The sequence below is a fragment of the Cyprinus carpio genome, chromosome B19 (assembly GCF_018340385.1).
Source record: "Cyprinus carpio isolate SPL01 chromosome B19, ASM1834038v1, whole genome shotgun sequence".
Classification (NCBI taxonomy): Eukaryota; Metazoa; Chordata; class Actinopteri; order Cypriniformes; family Cyprinidae; genus Cyprinus; species Cyprinus carpio.
This window is the reverse complement of record NC_056615.1, coordinates 19529608-19550487: the sequence shown is the minus strand read 5'-3', so window position 1 is coordinate 19550487 and position 20880 is coordinate 19529608. Positions and strand designations below refer to the sequence as shown.

The following is a 20880-nucleotide window of genomic DNA, read 5'->3' as shown; positions in this document are numbered from 1 at the left end:
TTTGGCAGAGCTCTGCCTCTACAAAAATGATTACAAAATAATTTCCATAACACGCAAATAAAATAATGACAAGATAGTTGAAAAGGTCTGATTTCTGTTACTAATCCCCATAAATGCCTCAAAGATCTGTGCAGAAACTGCTTAGTCAGGACTAGTTAATAATGTTTATCAGAAACCAAAAAATTAATTTTTCATTAACCTAATAAGTCTAAACCATCCATGCCATCCATTCTTTTGAAACATGCAGTACTTTGCTTGCTCAATTTAATGTTCAGTCACTAATGTGTGACATTATTAATGAATGGTCTGACCATCTTAACCTAGAATTAACATTTTCTTTCTTTCTTCAAGACATGTTAAACCAAAAACCAAGAGCGACAGGTAGAGCAGGATCTCATTTTATTCTCACTGAAAGTGTCTCCACCAAGATTTAGAGATAAGACTTAGCATGCAGTCCAATGCAGTCTCCATCAACATACTCTAACAGTCAACATACCAAGCCTTCTTCACTGAAAGATGAGGAATTTAAAATACTTGAGAAGTCTGGAACAGCTACAACATGTTGCCTGTAATGGCTTCAACAACAGAAAGTGACAAGAGGAGGGGAGATGTGGGTTTGGCAGACATGCCCAGTGTTTACTTTCAAGGATTTCTGCTTAGCCTGTTCTGTCAAATCAGCAACATGAGCCTGTCTTTAATATGCAAATATTTTGCACGTTAAAGGCTAAAAGAGAAGTGTTAAGATAAAAGGTCAAGCTAAGATATTCATTTCTCAACCATGTCAGCAACATGGATTGGGAAACATGTAAGAGGGTTTTGGGAATTAACTCCTGCTTTTGAAGTTCAGCTGAAGTTTGGTTTAAAAAATAGGTCAGATAAAAAAATAAATAAATAAATAAAGTCCTTATGAAAGCTCTTTTATAAGCAACTAAGTAAAAAAAAAATAATTGTCAGCGTTCATATCTCAACTAAGGCATTAGCAAAAATTTTACTTCAGTAAAACAAAAAATGAATTGTCTTAATATACATACAGTACATAGATGTTTATATCAGTAATCCCATATTCATAATTGTGACTGCAAAGTTTAGTGTCTACTATTGTAACATGTTTACATCTACCAATGTCTGTAAAGTGTGTGCATATATATATATATATATATAGAGAGAGAGAGAGAGAGAGAGAGAGAGAGAGAGAGGGCATATCTAATATATACATAAACATACTGTACATCATACATATGGGCCATTCTGCAGAATTGGTGCAAACTGCTGTCTCACTGCTGATCTTAGATGTTTACTATGATCCTTCTATTATCTTTTGAAACCCACAATAATATTTAAAATATTAGTAAGCCAAATTTATATATATAATCATATTGGGTACTTTCAATTGGGGGGGTGGCTGTCCTGAACCCTAACCTATTGAAATAATTTTAGATTTTTTTTCCATTGTTGTTTTTAAAAGTCTCTTTTTGATTCTTATAAAAAGTCAAGTTAAAAATATATATATATATATATTTATTTTGTTTTTTTTTTGTGGATTTTGAAAACTTTGTTTGTATTTTAAATTGTGTCCCGCATTTTCATGTCACTACCGAAACAGTGTATGTTTTAGTCTATTGGCTGAGACTGATTACACTGGCTGAGAACTACACCCCTAAATTTATGATCAGGAAAAAAATCCTGTGTCCCCATCTCTTCCTAAGGTTAGAGTAGATAGGTCCCCTCATTTTGAGGTAAAAGTTTTTAAAAGCCTGAAAAATCTGTGTGTACCTTTAAGGAATGTCACTACCGATCACCTTTTTTTTGCAATTAAGTACACTTTTTGGGGAGTTATTCCATAACATTTAGTTTTTATATCTGTATCACTGTTCAGAACTGTGTTAGCTAACCATGTGCTGATTAGCATCTTTGAGCTGGGTTTAAAAGTATTTAAAATGGTCACTACCGAAACAGTCACAACCGAAACATGTAATCATTGTCTCGGTAGTGACAAAAGGGCAGTAGTGTGTTTATCCCCCACAAACACCCCAACCCCAATATATATATATATATATATATATATATATATATATATATATATATATATATATATATATATATATATATATATATATATATATATATATATATATATATATATATATATATATATAGTAGGGATGTCCCAATCAGGTTTTTTGTGCCCCCGATACTAGTCATTGAATATTGAGTATCTGCCAATACAATACTTGTATATTCCTATAGGAATATATGTTTGGTGCACACTTCAAGTACGTTAAAGTTATTAAATTCAATGTATACAGAGTTGTGCAGAGAATAAAAGAAATCTATGTATGTTTATGAATATATAAGATATACACTCTTTCTCTATGTATATATGCACACACTGTATACAGACATTAGTAGATGTAAACGTGTTACAATGGTAGACAGACACTTTAAACTTTGTGGTCACAATCATGAATATGGGACTAAACTTCTTGTAATTTATATGTACAATAAGCAGAAAAATTGCAACACTGGAATGACAGCTGATGTAAAGTTGAAAAAATGTTTGATCAGCCCAGATCATGATCCTTGAGACATCTCTTATATATATATATATATATATATATTTCAAATGATGTAAATTTATATATATATACATATTTAAATGGTAACACATTAAATTTATTTTTGTCAAATAACACTTTTCATTAAGCTACCCAAATGTCTTCAACATGTTTCTTAAGCAGCAAATCAGCATACTGGAGTGATTTCTGGAGGATCATGCAACACCAAGGCTGGAGTTACAGCTTTGTTATCACAGGAATAAATTGCATTTTAAAATATATTCAGATAGAAAACAGTTATTTTAAATTGTGATAATATTTCACAACAGTGCTATTTTTTTACTGTATTTTATCAAGCAAATGCAGCCTTTGTAAGTATAAGAGACTTTAAAAGAAAAAATAAATTCTTACATGAAATTTTGAATGGCAGTGGTTTTAAATCTATTCTACTTAAAACTGTTCTTTAAAATGGTACACTGAATAAGCAGTATATATAACAATATTGTCAAATACTGTAATACTGCTGCTACCCCTTCTTCAAGGACATTTGCACCACAAAACCTAAAGCTTCAGGTCGAGCAGGATGTGCCAACAGAGATAAGACATCACATGCAATATATTTACATCATTTGAAATGATTACCAGAAACTGTTCGCAAACTTAATAGAATACTAGTGAAATACAATGATGAAATCATTCATGAGAACTCGTTTTCATAAGATTGAACATGAGCGTGACACATTTCTCTACCACAGTCTGAAATGTCAGAGAGCAACTGTGAATGCACTGTGGGAAAAAAACTGGCAGTCAGTTCTTTCCCCCAATAACCCTATTTAAAGTAACATGCACAAAATTCATAGCGTTTGCATACGTAAAACATAAAACGTAAAACAAAAACAAAACAAAGGGTTAACATGAATTCAATTTTTAATCACAGCTACTATATATGCTTTGGGTTCCTGTGCATATTTCACAATAAGGAGAGAGCCATTCCTTTACTTGGCTGCAAGGTATTTGTCTTATCTCCACCGAGAGAGGGGAGTGCTCCTGAGGGTGGAGTTTGGTCCTGACTGATCAGTATATTAAACAGAAGAAAGAAAGGAAACATTCTCTTTCACTGGGTGTCCGCAGTGTTCTTGACCCACATTAACCCTTAGTAAGCAGAGAAAGACAGCCTTAACAGGACTCTAACTTGATCCTGACTGAAAGTTCTAGCAAAAACCACCAAAAGAGGTAAGAATGATTTCAGGTATTGTAAAACTTTTTGTGGTCTCAGATAACAATTTAAATATTGTTCTTTTAATTGTGTTGTCATTTAAAGCGGCATCAGCTATAACTCATTGTAGAGCAAGGATCTTCAGGTAACTGAATGCATGTGCCGTAATTCCTGCTTTTATGAATGTTATGTTTAACATATGCTCACTTATTTAACCACACCTCTTAGAAATAAAGAGCTAAAGTGCTTTATAAAATGGCCAATATTTGCAGACTCATTTGAACAGGGATGATTATATAAAGTAATGTAGGGTAGACCAGGTAGCCTACTTCTTACTTGGTTAAAGAACTGGTCAAAAATTTACATTATGTATTTAGACATTTTTTCAAAAGTGACTTTCAAATGAAGGAGACTAAAACATAAGCAAGGTGTTCCCAAATTACAACAGTGTTGCAATAAATAACTTTGCCTGGTACTTCATAGTTGTGGGGCAAGTAAACAAGCTATCCACAGAATTACAGAAGTACAATAAGGTTTTTTATATACTGTAAAATGCATTATGAAATGAATGTACACCAAATATGTTGTATGTTGTTATATATATATGAGAAGTATTCAGTTATATATAAAAAAATCTGTATAAAGTGTCAAAAAGTGTACTTGAAGTAGTGTTCACCTGAAGGCTCTTGAAGAAAGTGTCTGAAACCACAGAGTCTTGTGACTTTATGGTTTCAGAAGTCCTTATTTAGCCCTGACACTGTCTGCATCCAAGGAATTTGGACAGGAAGAGGCCATTAGCAGCCCTTCTTTATTGTGTAAGGGTTATTGTGTAACCCCCCACTTGCTAGGAGAATGCTATTCATGGCTGTCTGCAGCAGCGAGACTTCATAACTAAGATATAATTTAAAGCAAACATCCCTGCACGAAAATTTACATAAAACATTCAGTGTTTACATAAGGATGTTCCGTCCTTGTTATAAAATCATTAAAATAGTGACATATGAAAGTCAGTATAGTCAGGGCAGGATTACAAAAGGGCTAGGTGGGGCTGAAGCCCTAGGGCCCGAGCAATGATTGGTTGTGGAGGAAAGGAAAAGTAGGCGTAGATTGATTGTCCAGTGTCTGCTCTATTTCTCTCAAAAAGTTGAGAGCAATGCAATGTCTTTGTACTCATTTAATCTAGAGTTGCAGGTATCTTTTAATAACTTCAGCTTTACTGGAGTGCATAAGTAACAAACACCAAAACAGCACTACCTGATTAAACCAGGGTTGCCAACTCGCACACATTTGGTGTGAGATCTGCTTTTAGGCTCTGTCTCACGCTGTCACACTCCCCAAGTAAATCTTTTGCCAAATAAAAATGCCCAAGTGCTGTGCAGACCAAATCTCACGGTATTTTGAGGTCATACACCATTCGGTCTGCACAGCGCCACATTAAGTCGAACAAAGGTATTGAAGACCTGCTGCAACCTCTTAATTAGACCCCACCTGAGTGGCGTGAAACATAAGAATCTAATTTCTTCCCACATGGGGTTGGGCAATAAAACAATATCATTTTGAGTCATGATAAAATACATTTTTTATGATTACAATTACAATGGTTTATGATTTACGATTACGATGATAAGATCGGGACATTTTTAATCAATATGGATTAATGTAACAGCAGAAATAAATGCATCAACGGCCAGTGAGTGATTGTCGCTAATACGTAGGCTAATAGACTGTCCTGCGTCTCTCTGTGTAAATGAATGGCGTTTCATTTGAGAAAAACTACAATCACATTGAAAGTGAAAGTAAAACTGAAAGACCTTCAAGACAACCCGTCACAATAAAAGTCTGGTTTAACTTGAAGAAATTATGACAGAAATATGTTACTGCAGTAGGTCTACTAAAATGTAATTCTCAAGTAATGATAATATTTTAAGGAATATCATACAACTACAGTATTTTTTCATTAATTTACAGTTACACTGCTATTATGCAGCATGTTGTTTGACAAAAAATAAAAATGCAATGTTTAATGATAAATTATTTTTTTTTATTACAAATGAATTAATCTAATTAGACACCATTTGTTTATGATAGATTTGTATTAAATCATAAAACACAGAATCCATGAAAAAATAAAAGGGAAAACAAATTATCTTTACATTCATTCTCAAGGCTTGGCAAACATGTGGAAAGCACTTTCTTCACCATTTATGGTACAAACCCGATTCCAAAAAAGTTGGGACACTGTACAAATTGTGAATAAACACAGAATGCAATCATGTGGAAGTTTCAAATTTCAATATTTTATTCAGAATACAACATAGATGACATATCAAATGTTTAAACTGAGAAAATGTATCATTTTAAGGGAAAAATAAGTTGATTTTAAAATTTCATGGCATCAACACATCTCAAAAAAGTTGGGACAAGGCCATGTTTACCACTGTGTGGCATCCTTTTTTCTTTTTATAACAGTCTGCAAACGTCTGGGGACTGAGGAGACAAGTTGCTCAAGTTTAGGAATAGGAATGTTGTCCCATTCTTGTCTAATACAGGCTTCTAGTGTCTCAACTGTCTTAGGTCTTCTTTGTCGCATCTTCCTCTTTATGATGCTCCAAATGTTTTCTATGGGTGAAAGATCTGGACTCCAGGCTGGCCATTTCAGTACCCAGATCCTTCTTCTAAGCCATGATGTTGTAATTAATGCAGTATGTGGCCTGGCATTGTCATGCTGGAAAATGCAAGGTCTTCCCTGAAAGAGACGACGTCTGGATGGGAGCATATGTTGTTCTAGAACTTGGATATACCTTTCAGCATTGATGGTGCCTTTCCAGATGTGTAAGCTGCCCATGCCACACGCACTCATGCAACCCCCCCATACCATCAGAGATGCAGGCTTCTGAACTGAGCGCTGATAACAACTTGGGTTGTCCTTGTCCTCTTTAGTCCGGATGACATGGCATCCCAGTTTTCCAAAAAGAACTTCAAATTTTGATTAATCTGACCACAGAACAGTTTTCCACTTTGCCACAGTCCATTTTAAATTAGCCTTGGCCCAGAGAAAACACCTGCGCTTCTGGATCATGTTTAGATATGGCTTCTTTTTTGACCTATAGAGTTTTAGCCGGCAATGGCGAATGGCACGGTGGATTGTGTTCGCCGACAATGTTTTCTGGAAGTATTCCTGAGCCCATGTTGTGATTTCCATTACAGTAGCATTTCTGTATGTGATGCAGTGCCGTCTAGGGCCTGAAGATCACGGGCATCCAGTATGGTTTTCCACCCTTGACCCTTACGCACAGAGATTGTTCCAGATTCTCTGAATCTTTGGATGATATTATGCACTGTAGATGATGATAACTTCAAACTCTTTGCAATTTTTCTCTGAGAAACTTCTTTCTGATATTGCTCCACTTTTTTTCGCCTCAGCATTGGGGGAATTGGTGATTCTCTGCCCATCTGGACTTCAGAGAGACACTGCCAATTGACCTAATAAGTTGCAAATTGGTCCTCTAGCTGTTCCTTATATGTACATTTAACTTTTTCAGCCTCTTATTGCTACCTGTCCCAACTTTTTTGGAATGTGTATCTCTCATGAAATCCAAAATGAGCCAATATTTGGCATGACATTTCAAATTGTCTCACTTTCAACATTTGATATGTTATCTATATTCCACTGTGAATAAAATATAAGTTTATGAGATTTGTAAATGATTCCATTCCTTTTTTACTCACAATTTGTACAGTGTCCCAACTTTTTTGGAATCGGGTTTGTAAATGAATATTGTAATAAAGATTGATATTACATAATATAGGAAAAAAATATTGTGATGAAATTTTGGCCATATAAGCCTGCTCTTCGCAGTGTCTACCAGTAAACAGAAAATGAAGAAACAGAGGTGAGACACGTTTGTCTTCCAAAAACACAAACCAGGACACAAAATGAACACTTACTCCAAGTGCTGTTTGGTTCTGTTTGGCTGCTCCATTATTGCAAGTGATAATTTCATTGTCAGTTGTGTATGTCAGTAACATCCCTTTCAGTAGTGTTTGTAGTGCAGTATTGAAATGGACACAAAAAATTAGACTAAAATATGCATTTTTATATACATTATTTTTATAAGCAGAGCCAGAAAAAATATATAACAGTTAATGTTTTTAGAGGAGTGTATATGTATGACATGTTAACATCTAGATTGCTTTTTTTTATTGTCTATAATTTAGTGATTTAAAACAGCCCTTCTTATTTACAGCTGTTGACAAGCAAGCTATTTGCAGTTTATTTTGTAACATTTATATACTATACACTTTTTGCCACTATAGACTTTTTCAGTAAAATTACCTTAGAAGTAATATTAGGCATCTAATAAGCATAGATATGAGGAAAGTTTCTAAAAAGTGTGTCTAGTACCACATTAATCATATGGTAATTTATAGTATTAAGATGAAATTAAAAATACAGTTTTGGTTCCATTGTTGCATACTAATATAAAATATTGGATAATATAAAGGCAAATCATAACATAGAGTTCATTTTAGTTCCCTCTCGAGAACGGTCAACGACATGGCGTTAACGCCTTGAGGACTCCCTTCCTTCCTAACCTACCTGAAATCTTATTGCACAATGCCAGTGAAGTTGCAACTCTCACTGGCCAATGCCAGCCAAGACAGAAATAGGGGTGGGGCAAATCGGCTCGCACTCACGCTGGCAGGTCGGAGATCTTCACTAAAGTCGACGTGGCGGAAGCCCGAGGATATACGTGCATTCTCCCCGTCAAGGAATCCATTGTATCTGCCCCTCTTCTGCCTCCCTGAAGACAGGTGCTACTACGCTGCTGTCAAGGCCCTGCTGCACACGATGGCAATGCTCCAAGTTTTTCAGGCACAGCTTGAAATCCCTGGACCAGGGTGGGGCAGATCCGTCTGAGATATTCTCAGGAAGTCCCCTTGGCAGTTGCAGTTGACTACGAGAATGTCTGTGTTGTGTATGTTCAAAATGCAAGTCTGTGACACCCTCACAAAAAGAGCTTTTTTCTCCTCCTCCAGTGATAACGGCTTTACACGCAGCCGTGAAACCGTCAATAGAGTCGGGCTCCCAGCTTCCAAGTGTATCTGGCAATGCTCACGCCCCGGTGTCAGGTGTTGGACCCCCGCAGCCCTCGACATCTCGCACATTTGTGTCGCTCAAAAATTCAGCAGAAGGCTGGCGCTCCCTGTTGATCAGCAGGCAAGACCCTCTTTAACATATAGCGCCCCCACTCATCCCATGAGCTTTCTGAATACGACCCCGGTACGCAGCAGCATTGTTCAGAATTCAGAGGTTGAGGCGCTTCACCCTCTGTGTCTTTTTGTGAGTGCATGGCGGTCCATTCCGGGCATTTCGGTTTGGTTGTGGAACATCATAGAGAATGGCTACATGCTTCAGTTTCGACGCAGACCACCCTGGTTCAATGGCGTGGTCATGTTGACAGTTATGGCACACAACGATCCGGATCTGAGGCAAGAAATTCTCAATCTCCAATAGAAGTGGTCCCGCCGAGCGAGAGAGAGCATGGGTTTTACAGCCGGTACATTGTCGTTCCAAAGAAAGATGCTGGTCTCCGTCCAGTCTTAGATCTGAGACCCATCAACCATGCGTTGTAGAACGCGCTTTCAGAATGACGACACTAAAGCAGATACTCGCGCAGATTCGACCCAGAGATTGGTTTGTTTCGGTGGACCTGAAGGACGCATATTTTCATATGCAGATCACCCCTCGTCACAGGCGCTTTCTGAGATTTGCTCTGTTACTTCACCTGGAGAGTTTGGGTCTCTGTGTGAACAAAAAAAAAGCGTGTTACGCCCCAGCCAGTCAGTAATGTATCTGGGGGTGCAGTTGGACTCGATCTCAGTGAAAGTGCATCTGAGCCGGGAGCGCATACTAGATTTAATGTCCGCTCTGAATGCATTCAGACTGGGTTGTCCTGTAGCAATCAGAGTCTCTTGGGACAGATGGCGGCAGCCGCAATGGTCTGTCACCTCGGTCTACTCTATATGCGCCCCCTCCAGATAAGGCTGAAAACACAAGTACCGAAAAGGGCGTGGAAAACGGGCCGTGCCCGCGTTGTGGTCACTCGCAGGTGCTTGAGCTTGCTGAAACCATGGCAGAACCCCGACTTGTACCAACGTGGTGCCCAGATGGGTCTGGTCCCGCGATGGAAAGTGGTCACAACGGATGCATCGATGATGGGCTGGGGAGCTCACTGCGACAGCGTAATGGCCTCGGGTTACTGGACAGAGTCGGAGGCGTTACCCCCTGCTGAAGATTTTGTCACAAGTGCTGCACAAAATCAGAGAGGAGAAGGCATCAGTGTTATTAGTCGCTCTGTTCTCAGTTGGAAGATTCTGAGTTTATGACGGCAATACGGCACATTATATAGTGTCGGTGCCCCGCCCCTATTCACCATCTTGGCTGGCATTGGCCAGTGAGAGTTGCAACTTCACTGGCGTTGTGCAATAAGATTTCAGGTAGGTTAGGAAGGAAGGGAGTCCTCAAGGCGCTAACACCATGTCTCGTTCCCGTCTCTCAGGGAACCGAGGTTACGATAGTAACCGGAGACGTTTTATATATTTAAGAAAATATAAAAAATATCTAGGCTTTAACCATAGCTAGAAGCTAATTGATGTTCGATCATACAGTAAACATTTTATTTAGGAGCTACATTTTCAGTCACTCACTCTAATCAGAGGCCATTCTTTTCCATACACATACCTGGGAGTGACTTCTGGCTTGAGTGAATGTCAGAAAATATCAATAATGCAACTGTGCAACAACAAAAAGGATGTTTATACATGCATAATATTCCACCTTTTGTACAATATGCCAAAAAGATTATGAGAAATATATTTGTGTTGTTGTTTTGCTAGTTACTGAGGGAGAGAGGGAGAGAGAGAAAGAGAGAGAGAGAGAGAGAGAGAGAGAGAGAGAGAGAGACCTCATACACTTTTGATGTATGACTGGGTAACTGACAAGTGATAAGCCTGTCTGGGTCATTGATTCTTTATCCTGACATTCTTCAAGAACACATCAGAATCCTGTATTTCCAGTTTTCCATTGCTTACAAGGTTCATGCTAAATAAAACACATGCACACTTTTCGAAGTGACGCAATGCTCAAGAAGTTTTTTCCTGTAAGGACAAGTCATAAAAGGGGTGAAGGGTGCTTTCGTTGTTAGCACAAACAAGTTTCAACAGGGTTCTGTGGTGTACAGTTTGCCTTTTCTACAGTAAACAATATATGGATAACTTAAATGATTAGGTTAGACTAGTTTTTTAAATGTGTGACTAATAATTATTCCTATGTAATCCACAGACTCTGGAGCAAGAAAATCCACAAAAAAAAAAAAAAAAATGCCAGCTCAGGAAAATTGCGGTTCTCGGGGTTCAGTAGCTGGAGTGTTCCTTGAACACTCAAATGAAACCCTTACAATATACCAAGTCTTCAAGAAGCGCTTGCTGAAGCCAGCAACATGTCTGGCACTGTTAGAAGCTCAAGCTGCAACAGGAGGGATCATCGACCCCATCAAAAACTGGACATGGTCTGTAGATGATGCAGTAAAGGAAGGCATTGTGGGACATGAAATGAAAGAGAAACTTCAATTAGCTGAGAGAGCAATCACAGGCTACACAGACCCATACAACAACCAACAAATCTCACTCTTTCAGGCCATGCAGAAAGATGTAATCCCAAAAGAATATGGCATTAGATTACTTGAGGCACAAATCTCTGCCAAAGGGATCTATGACCCTATTGAAAAATGCTATCTAACAGAAAAACAAGCCTATGGGAAGGGTCACTATGACAAAGATATTTTTAGAGAGCAAGTGGATGCTCTAAAAGTATTCTATGACCCAAACTCTCAAGAAAACCTGACCTATGCATCACTGATAAAGAAATGCACAGTAGCCCCAGAAACAGGTTTGCTGCTGTTCCCCATCTACATCACATTTAAAGGCCTCCGCAGAGGCGTAACCTCCGCTGAGCTTCTGGCATCAAAAATTATTGATCAACAGACATTTGAAAATCTGCATAAAGGTAAAACCACCACCCAGGATGTGATGTTAATGGAAACAGTGAAAGAATATCTAGAAGGTAAAAAGAGCATTGGGGGAGTAGCTGTACTCTCCACAAACAAGAGAATGAGCATCTATCAGGCAATGAGACAAGGTATAATCATGCCTGGATCCGCTTTGATTCTGCTGGAAGCCCAGGCTGCAACTGGATTCATGATTGACCCTGTTGAAAACAAGACATACAGTGTAGATGAAGCCATTAAACAAAAACTTGTAGGGCCAGAGTACCACGCAAAATTGCTTGCAGCAGAACGTGCAGTAACTGGTTACAATGATCCATACACTGGTGAAACCATATCTCTTTTTCAAGCTCTGAAGAAGGAACTGATTGTAAAGGAACATGGGATCCGATTGCTCGAGGCACAGATTGCAACTGGTGGAATTATTGATCCAATAAACAGTCACAGAGTTCCTGTGGATGTAGCATACAAGCGTGGCTTCTTCGATGAGGAAATGAATGCCATCCTTGAAGATCCTGGAGATGACACTAAAGGTTTCTTTGACCCAAACACAAACGATAATCTGACATATCTGCAACTGCTGGAACGTTGTGTCATCGACCCCTCTACAGGACTCACGTTATTACCCATTCACGATCCATCCAGTAGTCTGAATAACACATTCATTGGCTATGACATCAAAAAAGTCTTCAAGGGTGTCATGGTAAAGGTGACATGTGGAAAATACATGGGAATGACTGTTTCGCTCTGGGAATTACTTATGTCTGAATATTTCACTGAACAGCAAAGGCAAGCTTTCATCGAGCAATACAGAAACAAAACACTCACAATTGAAATTATAGTCACCAAAGTCCTGGAGATCATTGAACATTCAGTGAAAACAGCTAATGTTTTTTTTGAAGGTATAAGAGAAAAAGTAACTGCAAACCAGCTCGCTGAAGCTGACATCATCACTGAGAATGATCTAGCAGATCTCAGAGAAGGAAAAAAGACAGTAAAAGATGTTACAGAGAATGAATCTGTGCAAACATACCTACAAGGTAAACCAAGCATTGCTGGTGTGCTGCTTCCTGACTCCCAAATAATGTCAATCTACCAAGCCCGACAAAAAGGTATTCTGAGGCCAGGAACATCACTTGTTCTTCTTGAAGCCCAGGCTGCAACAGGATTCATAATTGACCCAATTGCTAATCAAAAGTTTTCTGTAGATGATGCAGTGAAGGCACGAGTTATAGGGGCTGATCTTCATGCAAAATTAAGCTCAGCAGAGAAGGCAGTGACAGGTTACCAAGATCCTTACACTGGCAAGAAAATCTCATTGTTCCAAGCAATGCAGAAAGATTTAATTGTGAAAGACCATGGCATACGTCTGCTAGAGGCCCAGATTGCCACAGGGGGCATCATTGATCCTGTAAATAGCCATCGCATTCCTGTTCATATTGCTTATAAACTAGGATATTTTGATACAGAAATGAATCAGATCCTTTGTGATCCAACTGATGACACAAAAGGATTCTTTGACCCAAACACTCATGAAAACCTTACTTATATGCAGCTGATGTCCAGATGTGTCATTGACCAAAGCACAGACCTTTGCCTCTTGACAATCAAAGGAAATGACAAAAGAGTCAAAATAGGGGGCAGTGCCAAAGAGGTATTCCAAACAACGTATGTCTCTGTGAGATACGGCAGATTCAGCAACAAGAAAGTGACACTCTGGGATCTCATCAACTCTGAATATTTGTCTGAGGAGAAAAGGCAGGAGCTGTTAAAGCGCTACAAGTCCAAAATAATCACGACAGAAGAAATCATAACAATTATTTTAGAGATCATTGAGAGCAAGGAAGTACAAAGAAATGCTGACCTCAGTGTAAATGGTCTTAGGGGAAAAGTCTCTATTTTGGAGCTGCTGAATACGGCAATAATAGATGAAAAAACATACAAAAATGTGCTTGAGGGGAAGCTAACAATCAAAGATCTCACTGAGATGGGCACTGTAAGAAACTTCCTTAGTGGAACAAGCTGTTTAGCAGGTGTAATATTGCAAAAGTCAAATCAGAAAATGAGCATCTACCAAGCCAAAAAAGAGGGCTATCTTACCCCTGGCACTGCCTTGTGTCTTCTTGAAGCACAGGCTGCCACTGGTTTTATTATTGATCCAATTCAAAACAAGAAACTCACTGTTGAGGAGGCCTTGAAGCAGAAAGTCCTTGTTCCAGAGTTGTACGAAAAACTCTTGGCTGCTGAGAAAGCGGTGACTGGTTACAAAGACCCATACACTGGCAAGACAATATCACTTTTTGAAGCCATCAAGAAAGACCTTATTGTAAAGCAGCATGGCATACGTCTACTTGAAGCCCAGATTGCTACAGGTGGCATCATTGATCCTTTAACAGGTTTGCATTTACCACTTGAAGTTGCTTTCAAAAAGGGTTATTTTGATGCTGACTTAAACAAGATTCTTGCTGATCAAAGTGATGACACTAAAGGATTTTTTGATCCCACCACAAAAGAAAATCTGACCTACATGGAGATGTTGGCACGATGCATCAAGGATCCTGATACTGGTCTTTTCCTTCTTCCAGTCACTGAAAAAGGGAAAACACAAGAAAAATCTAAAAATATTCTCTCAGATGCTGAGATCAAGGAAGAATTTGAGAAAAACAGTGTTATTGTTCCTGTTGGCCATTTCTCTGGAAAATCACTGTCTCTTTGGGAAGTAATTCATTCTGTATACTTCACAGATGAACAGAGGCAGCAGTACTTTGAACAATATCGTCTGGGCAAGATAAACATCAAGGATGTTGTCACCACAGTTACCAAAACTATTCAAACAATAGAACAGAAAGAAGCAACTTCTCAAACAACTATGGGCCTGAGAAAACCTGTTTCGATGCAACAGCTGCATGACTCTGGGATCATTGACACCAAAACGTACAAAAAGCTGCAACATTGTAAGGAGACACTTGAAAATGTGGTTAAACTTGAATCTGTTCAAAGGTACTTGAAAGGCACTGGAAGTATTGCTGGAGTAAAGCTTCATCCATCAGGAAAAGTGTTAAGTTTATACATGGCAAAGACTGAAGGTGTACTCACTTCCGATGCAGCACTCTTGTTGCTTGAGGCTCAGGCAGCAACTGGATATGTTATCGATCCAATCCAAAACACGCATCACACAGTCATGGAGGCTGTCAGAGCTCAAATTATTGGACCAGAGATATTGGAGCACTTACTATTGGCTGAACGTGCTGTCACTGGCTTCAAAGACCCATACACAGATGAGCAAATATGCTTATTTGAAGCAATGCAAAAGGGTCTCATCCCTCGAAAACATGGATTGAACCTCTTAGATGCACAGCTTGCCACAGGGGGAATTATTGATCCAATTGGCAGCTACAGGCTGCCTGTTCAAAAGGCAATAATGAAAGGATGCGTGAATAATGAGACCAGTGATCTTTTGGCAAATCCTATAAATAGTGAAAAGGGGTTTTCTGACCCAGAAACTAAAGAACCTCTTACTTACCAACAACTCGTGAAGAAATGTGAAAGGAATTCAACCACCGGCCTGCTGCTTCTCCCAGTAACTGAAAATAGTTCTGAAATCTCAACCTACAGTGACAAACAAATAATAAAGGTCTTCAAAGAAAAATCAGTGATCATCAATGCTGGTAAGTTTGCAGATAAACGTGTATCACTTTGGGATGTGCTACACTCAGAGTATGTCTCTACAGAGAAAAGGAAAGAATTTCTTGACCAATTCAAACAAAAGAAACTGTCATTAGAGGAAATAACAGAAATGGTGACAGCAATGATAATTGAAGTAACAACAAAAAAGCATTCATTTAAAGGTCTGAGAAAACAAGTGTCAGCAAGTGATCTATTTAGGGCAAAAATCATCTCAAAAGAAATGATGTGTAAGCTTATCAATGAGGAAGTAGATGATGACGATATCAACCAAATGGAATCTATTCAAAAATACCTTGGAGCAACAAACTGTATTTCTGGTGTGTATGTCCAGTCTACAAAACAGACCATGAGCATCTTTAATGCCAAAAATAAGGGACTTCTGACACCTGGAACATCTCTGGTTTTGCTTGAGGCCCAAGCAGCCACTGGCTTTATGATTGACCCAGTGAACAACAAAAAGCTTTCAGTAGACCAGGCTGTGGCTGAAGGCGTTGTAGGGATGGAATGGAAAAGTAAACTGCTCTCTGCAGAACGAGCAGTCACTGGTTACAAAGACCCCTACACAGGCAAAACTATCTCTTTGTTCCAGGCCTTGAAAAAAGATCTAATCGTCAAAGACCATGGTATTCGTCTGTTAGAAGCTCAGATAGCCACTGGAGGCATCATTGATCCTGTGCACAGCCATCGTGTTCCTGTGGAGGTGGCTTACCAAAGAGGGTACTTTGATGAGGAGATGAACAAAATCCTCGCTGATCCAGATGATGATACCAAAGGGTTCTTTGATCCCAACACACAGGAGAACCTCACATACTTGCAACTTCTGGAACGGTGTGTTAGAGACCCCAACACTGGCCTGAGCCTCCTTGTGATTGTGAAAAAGGGTGAGCACTACTTCTTCATTGATGAACATACAAAGAATATTCTTAAGTCTACAACCACAAAGAATGCAGGAGGTAAATTCCAAGGACAGCTGGTCACTCTTTGGGATCTGCTGTACTCAAATTACATTTCTGAGGAAAAGCGGAGAGAACTGGTCCAGCAGTTTAAATCAGGTACAATAACTATAGAACAGTTCCTAGAAATAGTCCTGACATTGATGTCACAGAAATCAGGAACAAGCACCCAAACCATTACAACAATAACAACAACAACAACAGAGACAACCCAAAAACAAAATTTTCAAGGTATCAGAAAGGATGTGAGTGCTGATGAGTTGCTGAAATCCAAAGTCATTGATGAGAAAATTTACAAAGACCTAACTTCCGGAAAAGTAACCGTTGATCACGTAAGTGAAATGGACTCTGTGCGAAAATACCTGAAAGGAACAAATAGCATCGCTTGTGTGTTTGTGCAGTCTACCAAACAAACCATGAGCATCTTCAATGCCAAAAATAAGGGACTTCTGACACCTGGAACATCACTAGTTTTGCTTGAGGCTCAGGCTGCTACTGGCTTTATGATTGACCCAGTGAAGAATAAAAAGCTGTCAGTAGAGCAGGCGGTGACTGAAGGACTTGTTGGGACAGAATGGAAAAACAAACTTCTCTCTGCAGAACGGGCAGTCACTGGTTACACAGATCCCAACACAGGAAACATAATCTCCTTGTTTCAGGCCTTGAAAAAAGATTTGATTGTCAAGGACCATGGTATTCGTCTGTTAGAAGCTCAGATCGCCACTGGAGGCATCATTGATCCTGTGCACAGCCATCGTGTTCCTGTGGAGGTGGCTTACCAAAGAGGGTACTTTGATGAAGAGATGAACAAGATCCTCTCTGATCCAGATGATGACACCAAAGGATTCTTTGATCCCAACACTCAGGAGAACCTCACATACTTGCAACTTGTGGAGCGGTGCGTTAGAGACCCCAACACTGGCCTGAGCCTCCTTGTGATTGTGAAAAAGGGTGAGCACTACTTCTTCATTGATGAACATACAAAGACTATTCTTAAGTCTACAACCACAAGGAATGCAGGAGGTAAATTCCAAGGACAGCTGGTCACTCTTTGGGATCTGCTGTACTCAAATTACATTTCTGAGGAAAAGCGGAGAGAACTGGTCCAACAGTTTAAATCAGGTACAATAACTATAGAACAGTTCCTAGAAATAGTCCTGACATATATATCACAGAAATCAGGAACAAGCACCCAAACCATTACAAGCATAACAACAACAGAGACAACCCAAAAACAAAATTTTCAAGGTATCAGAAAGGATGTGAGTGCTGATGAGTTGCTGAAATCCAAAGTCATTGATGAGAAAATTTACAAAGACCTAACTTCCGGAAAAGTAACCGTTAATCACGTAAGTGAAATGGACTCTGTGCGAAAATACCTGAAAGGAACAAATAGCATCGATGGTGTGTTTGTGCAGTCTACCAAACAAACCATGAGCATCTTCAATGCCAAAAATAAGGGACTTCTGACACCTGGAACATCTCTAGTTTTGCTGGAGGCTCAGGCTGCCACTGGCTTTATGATTGACCCAGTAAAGAATAAAAAGCTGTCAGTAGAGCAGGCGGTGACTGAAGGACTTGTTTGGACAGAATGGAAAAACAAACTGCTCTCTGCAGAACGGGCAGTCACTGGTTACACAGACCCCGCCACAGGGAGCATAATCTCCTTGTTCCAGGCCTTGAAAAAAGATTTGATCGTCAAGGACCATGGTATTCGTCTGTTAGAAGCTCAGATCGCCACTGGAGGCATCATTGATCCTGTGCACAGCCACCGTGTTCCTGTGGAGGTGGCTTACCAAAGAGGGTACTTTGATGAGGAGATGAACAAGATCCTCTCTGATCCAGATGATGACACCAAAGGATTCTTTGATCCCAACACTCAGGAGAACCTCACATACTTGCAACTTGTGGAGCGGTGCGTTAGAGACCCCAACACTGGCCTGAGCCTCCTTGTGATTGTGAAAAAGGGTGAGCACTACTTCTTCATTGATGAACATACAAAGAATATTCTTAAGTCTACAACCACAAGAATGCAGGAGGTAAATTCCAAGGACAGCTGGTCACTCTTTGGGATCTGCTGTACTCAAATTACATTTCTGAGGAAAAGAGGACAGAACTGGTCCAGCAGTTTAAATCAGGTACAATAACTATAGACCAGTTCCTAGAAATAGTCCTGACATATATATCACAGAAATCAGGAACAAGCACCCAAACCATTACAAGCATAACAACAACAGACAACCAAAAAAAACAAAATTTTCAAGGTATCAGAAAGGATGTGAGTGCAGATGAGTTGCTGAAATCCAAAGTCATTGATAGAAATTTACAAAGACCTAACTTCCGGAAAAGTAACCGTTAATCACGTAAGTGAAATGGACTCTGTGCGAAAATACCTGAAAGGAACAAATAGCATCGCTGGTGTGTTTGTGCAGTCTACCAAACAAACCATGAGCATCTTCAATGCCAAAAATAAGGGACTTCTGACACCTGGAACATCTCTAGTTTTGCTGGAGGCTCAGGCTGCCACTGGCTTTATGATTGACCCAGTAAAGAATAAAAAGCTGTCAGTAGAGCAGGCGGTGACTGAAGGACTTGTTGGGACAGAATGGAAAAACAAACTGCTCTCTGCAGAACGGGCAGTCACTGGTTACACAGACCCCGCCACAGGGAGCATAATCTCCTTGTTCCAGGCCTTGAAAAAAGATTTGATGGTCAAGGACCATGGTATTCGTCTGTTAGAAGCTCAGATCGCCACTGGAGGCATCATTGATCCTGTGCACAGCCACCGTGTTCCTGTGGAGGTGGCTTACCAAAGAGGGTACTTTGATGAGGAGATGAACAAGATCCTCTCTGATCCAGATGATGACACCAAAGGATTCTTTGATCCCAACACTCAGGAGAACCTCACATACTTGCAACTTGTGGAGCGGTGCGTTAGAGAGCCCAACACTGGCCTGAGCCTCCTTGTGATTGTGAAAAAGGGTGAGCACTACTTCTTCATTGATGAACATACAAAGAATATTCTTAAGTCTACAACCACAAAGAATGCAGGAGGTAAATTCCAAGGACAGCTGGTCACTCTTTGGGATCTGCTGTACTCAAATTACATTTCTGAGGAAAAGAGGACAGAACTGGTCCAGCAGTTTAAATCAGGTACAATAACTATAGAACAGTTCCTAGAAATAGTCCTGACATATATATCACAGAAATCAGGAACAAGCACCCAACCATTACAAGCATAACAACAACAGAGACAACCCAAAAACAAAATTTTCAAGGTATCAGAAAGGATGTGAGTGCAGATGAGTTGCTGAAATCCAAAGTCATTGATGAGAAAATTTACAAAGACCTAACTTCCGGAAAAGTAACCGTTAATCACGTAAGTGAAATGGACTCTGTGCGAAAATACCTGAAAGGAACAAATAGCATCGCTGGTGTGTTTGTGCAGTCTACCAAACAAACCATGAGCATCTTCAATGCCAAAAATAAGGGACTTCTGACACCTGGAACATCTCTAGTTTTGCTGGAGGCTCAGGCTGCCACTGGCTTTATGATTGACCCAGTAAAGAATAAAAAGCTGTCAGTAGAGCAGGCGGTGACTGAAGGACTTGTTGGGACAGAATGGAAAAACAAACTGCTCTCTGCAGAACGGGCAGTCACTGGTTACACAGACCCCGCCACAGGGAGCATAATCTCCTTGTTCCAGGCCTTGAAAAAAGATTTGATTGTCAAGGACCATGGTATTCGTCTGTTAGAAGCTCAGATCGCCACTGGAGGCATCATTGATCCTGTGCACAGCCACCGTGTTCCTGTGGAGGTGGCTTACCAAAGAGGGTACTTTGATGAGGAGATGAACAAGATCCTCTCTGATCCAGATGATGACACCAAAGGGTTCTTTGATCCCAACACTCAGGAGCACCTCACATACTTGCAACTTGTGGAGCGGTGCGTTAGAGACCCCAACACTGGCCTGAGCCTCCTTGTGATTGTGAAAAAGGGTGAGCACTACTTCTTCATTGATGAACATACAAAGAATATTCTTAAGTCTACAACCACAAAGAATGCAGGAGGTAAATTCCAAGGACAGCTGGTCACTCTTTGGGATCTGCTGTACTCAAATACATTTCTGAGGAAAAGAGGACAGAACTGGTCCAGCAGTTTAAATCAGGTACAATAACTATAGAACAGTTCCTAGAAATAGTCCTGACATTGATATCACAGAAATCAGGAACAAGCACCCAAACCATTACAACAATAACAACAACAGAGACAACCCAAAACAAAAATTTCAAGGTATCAGAAAGGATGTGAGTGCAGATGAGTTGCTGAAATCCAAAGTCATTGATGAGAAAATTTACAAAGACCTAACTTCCGGAAAAGTAACCGTTAATCACGTAAGTGAA

The 20880-nt window shown here is 39.6% G+C and overlaps 1 protein-coding gene across 1 annotated transcript; it reads left to right on the top strand.

Moving 5' to 3' along the window:
* Positions 1-3674: 3674 nt before the first annotated feature.
* Positions 3675-20761, top strand: LOC122140625 (epiplakin-like). The gene is given in 5 exon segments (XM_042744954.1): positions 3675-3804; positions 11117-18618; positions 18621-18793; positions 18795-19705; positions 19708-20761. Coding segments are annotated over 5 exon segments (9543 nt in total). The 5' UTR covers positions 3675-3794; the 3' UTR covers positions 20655-20761.
* Positions 20762-20880: the final 119 nt, after the last annotated feature.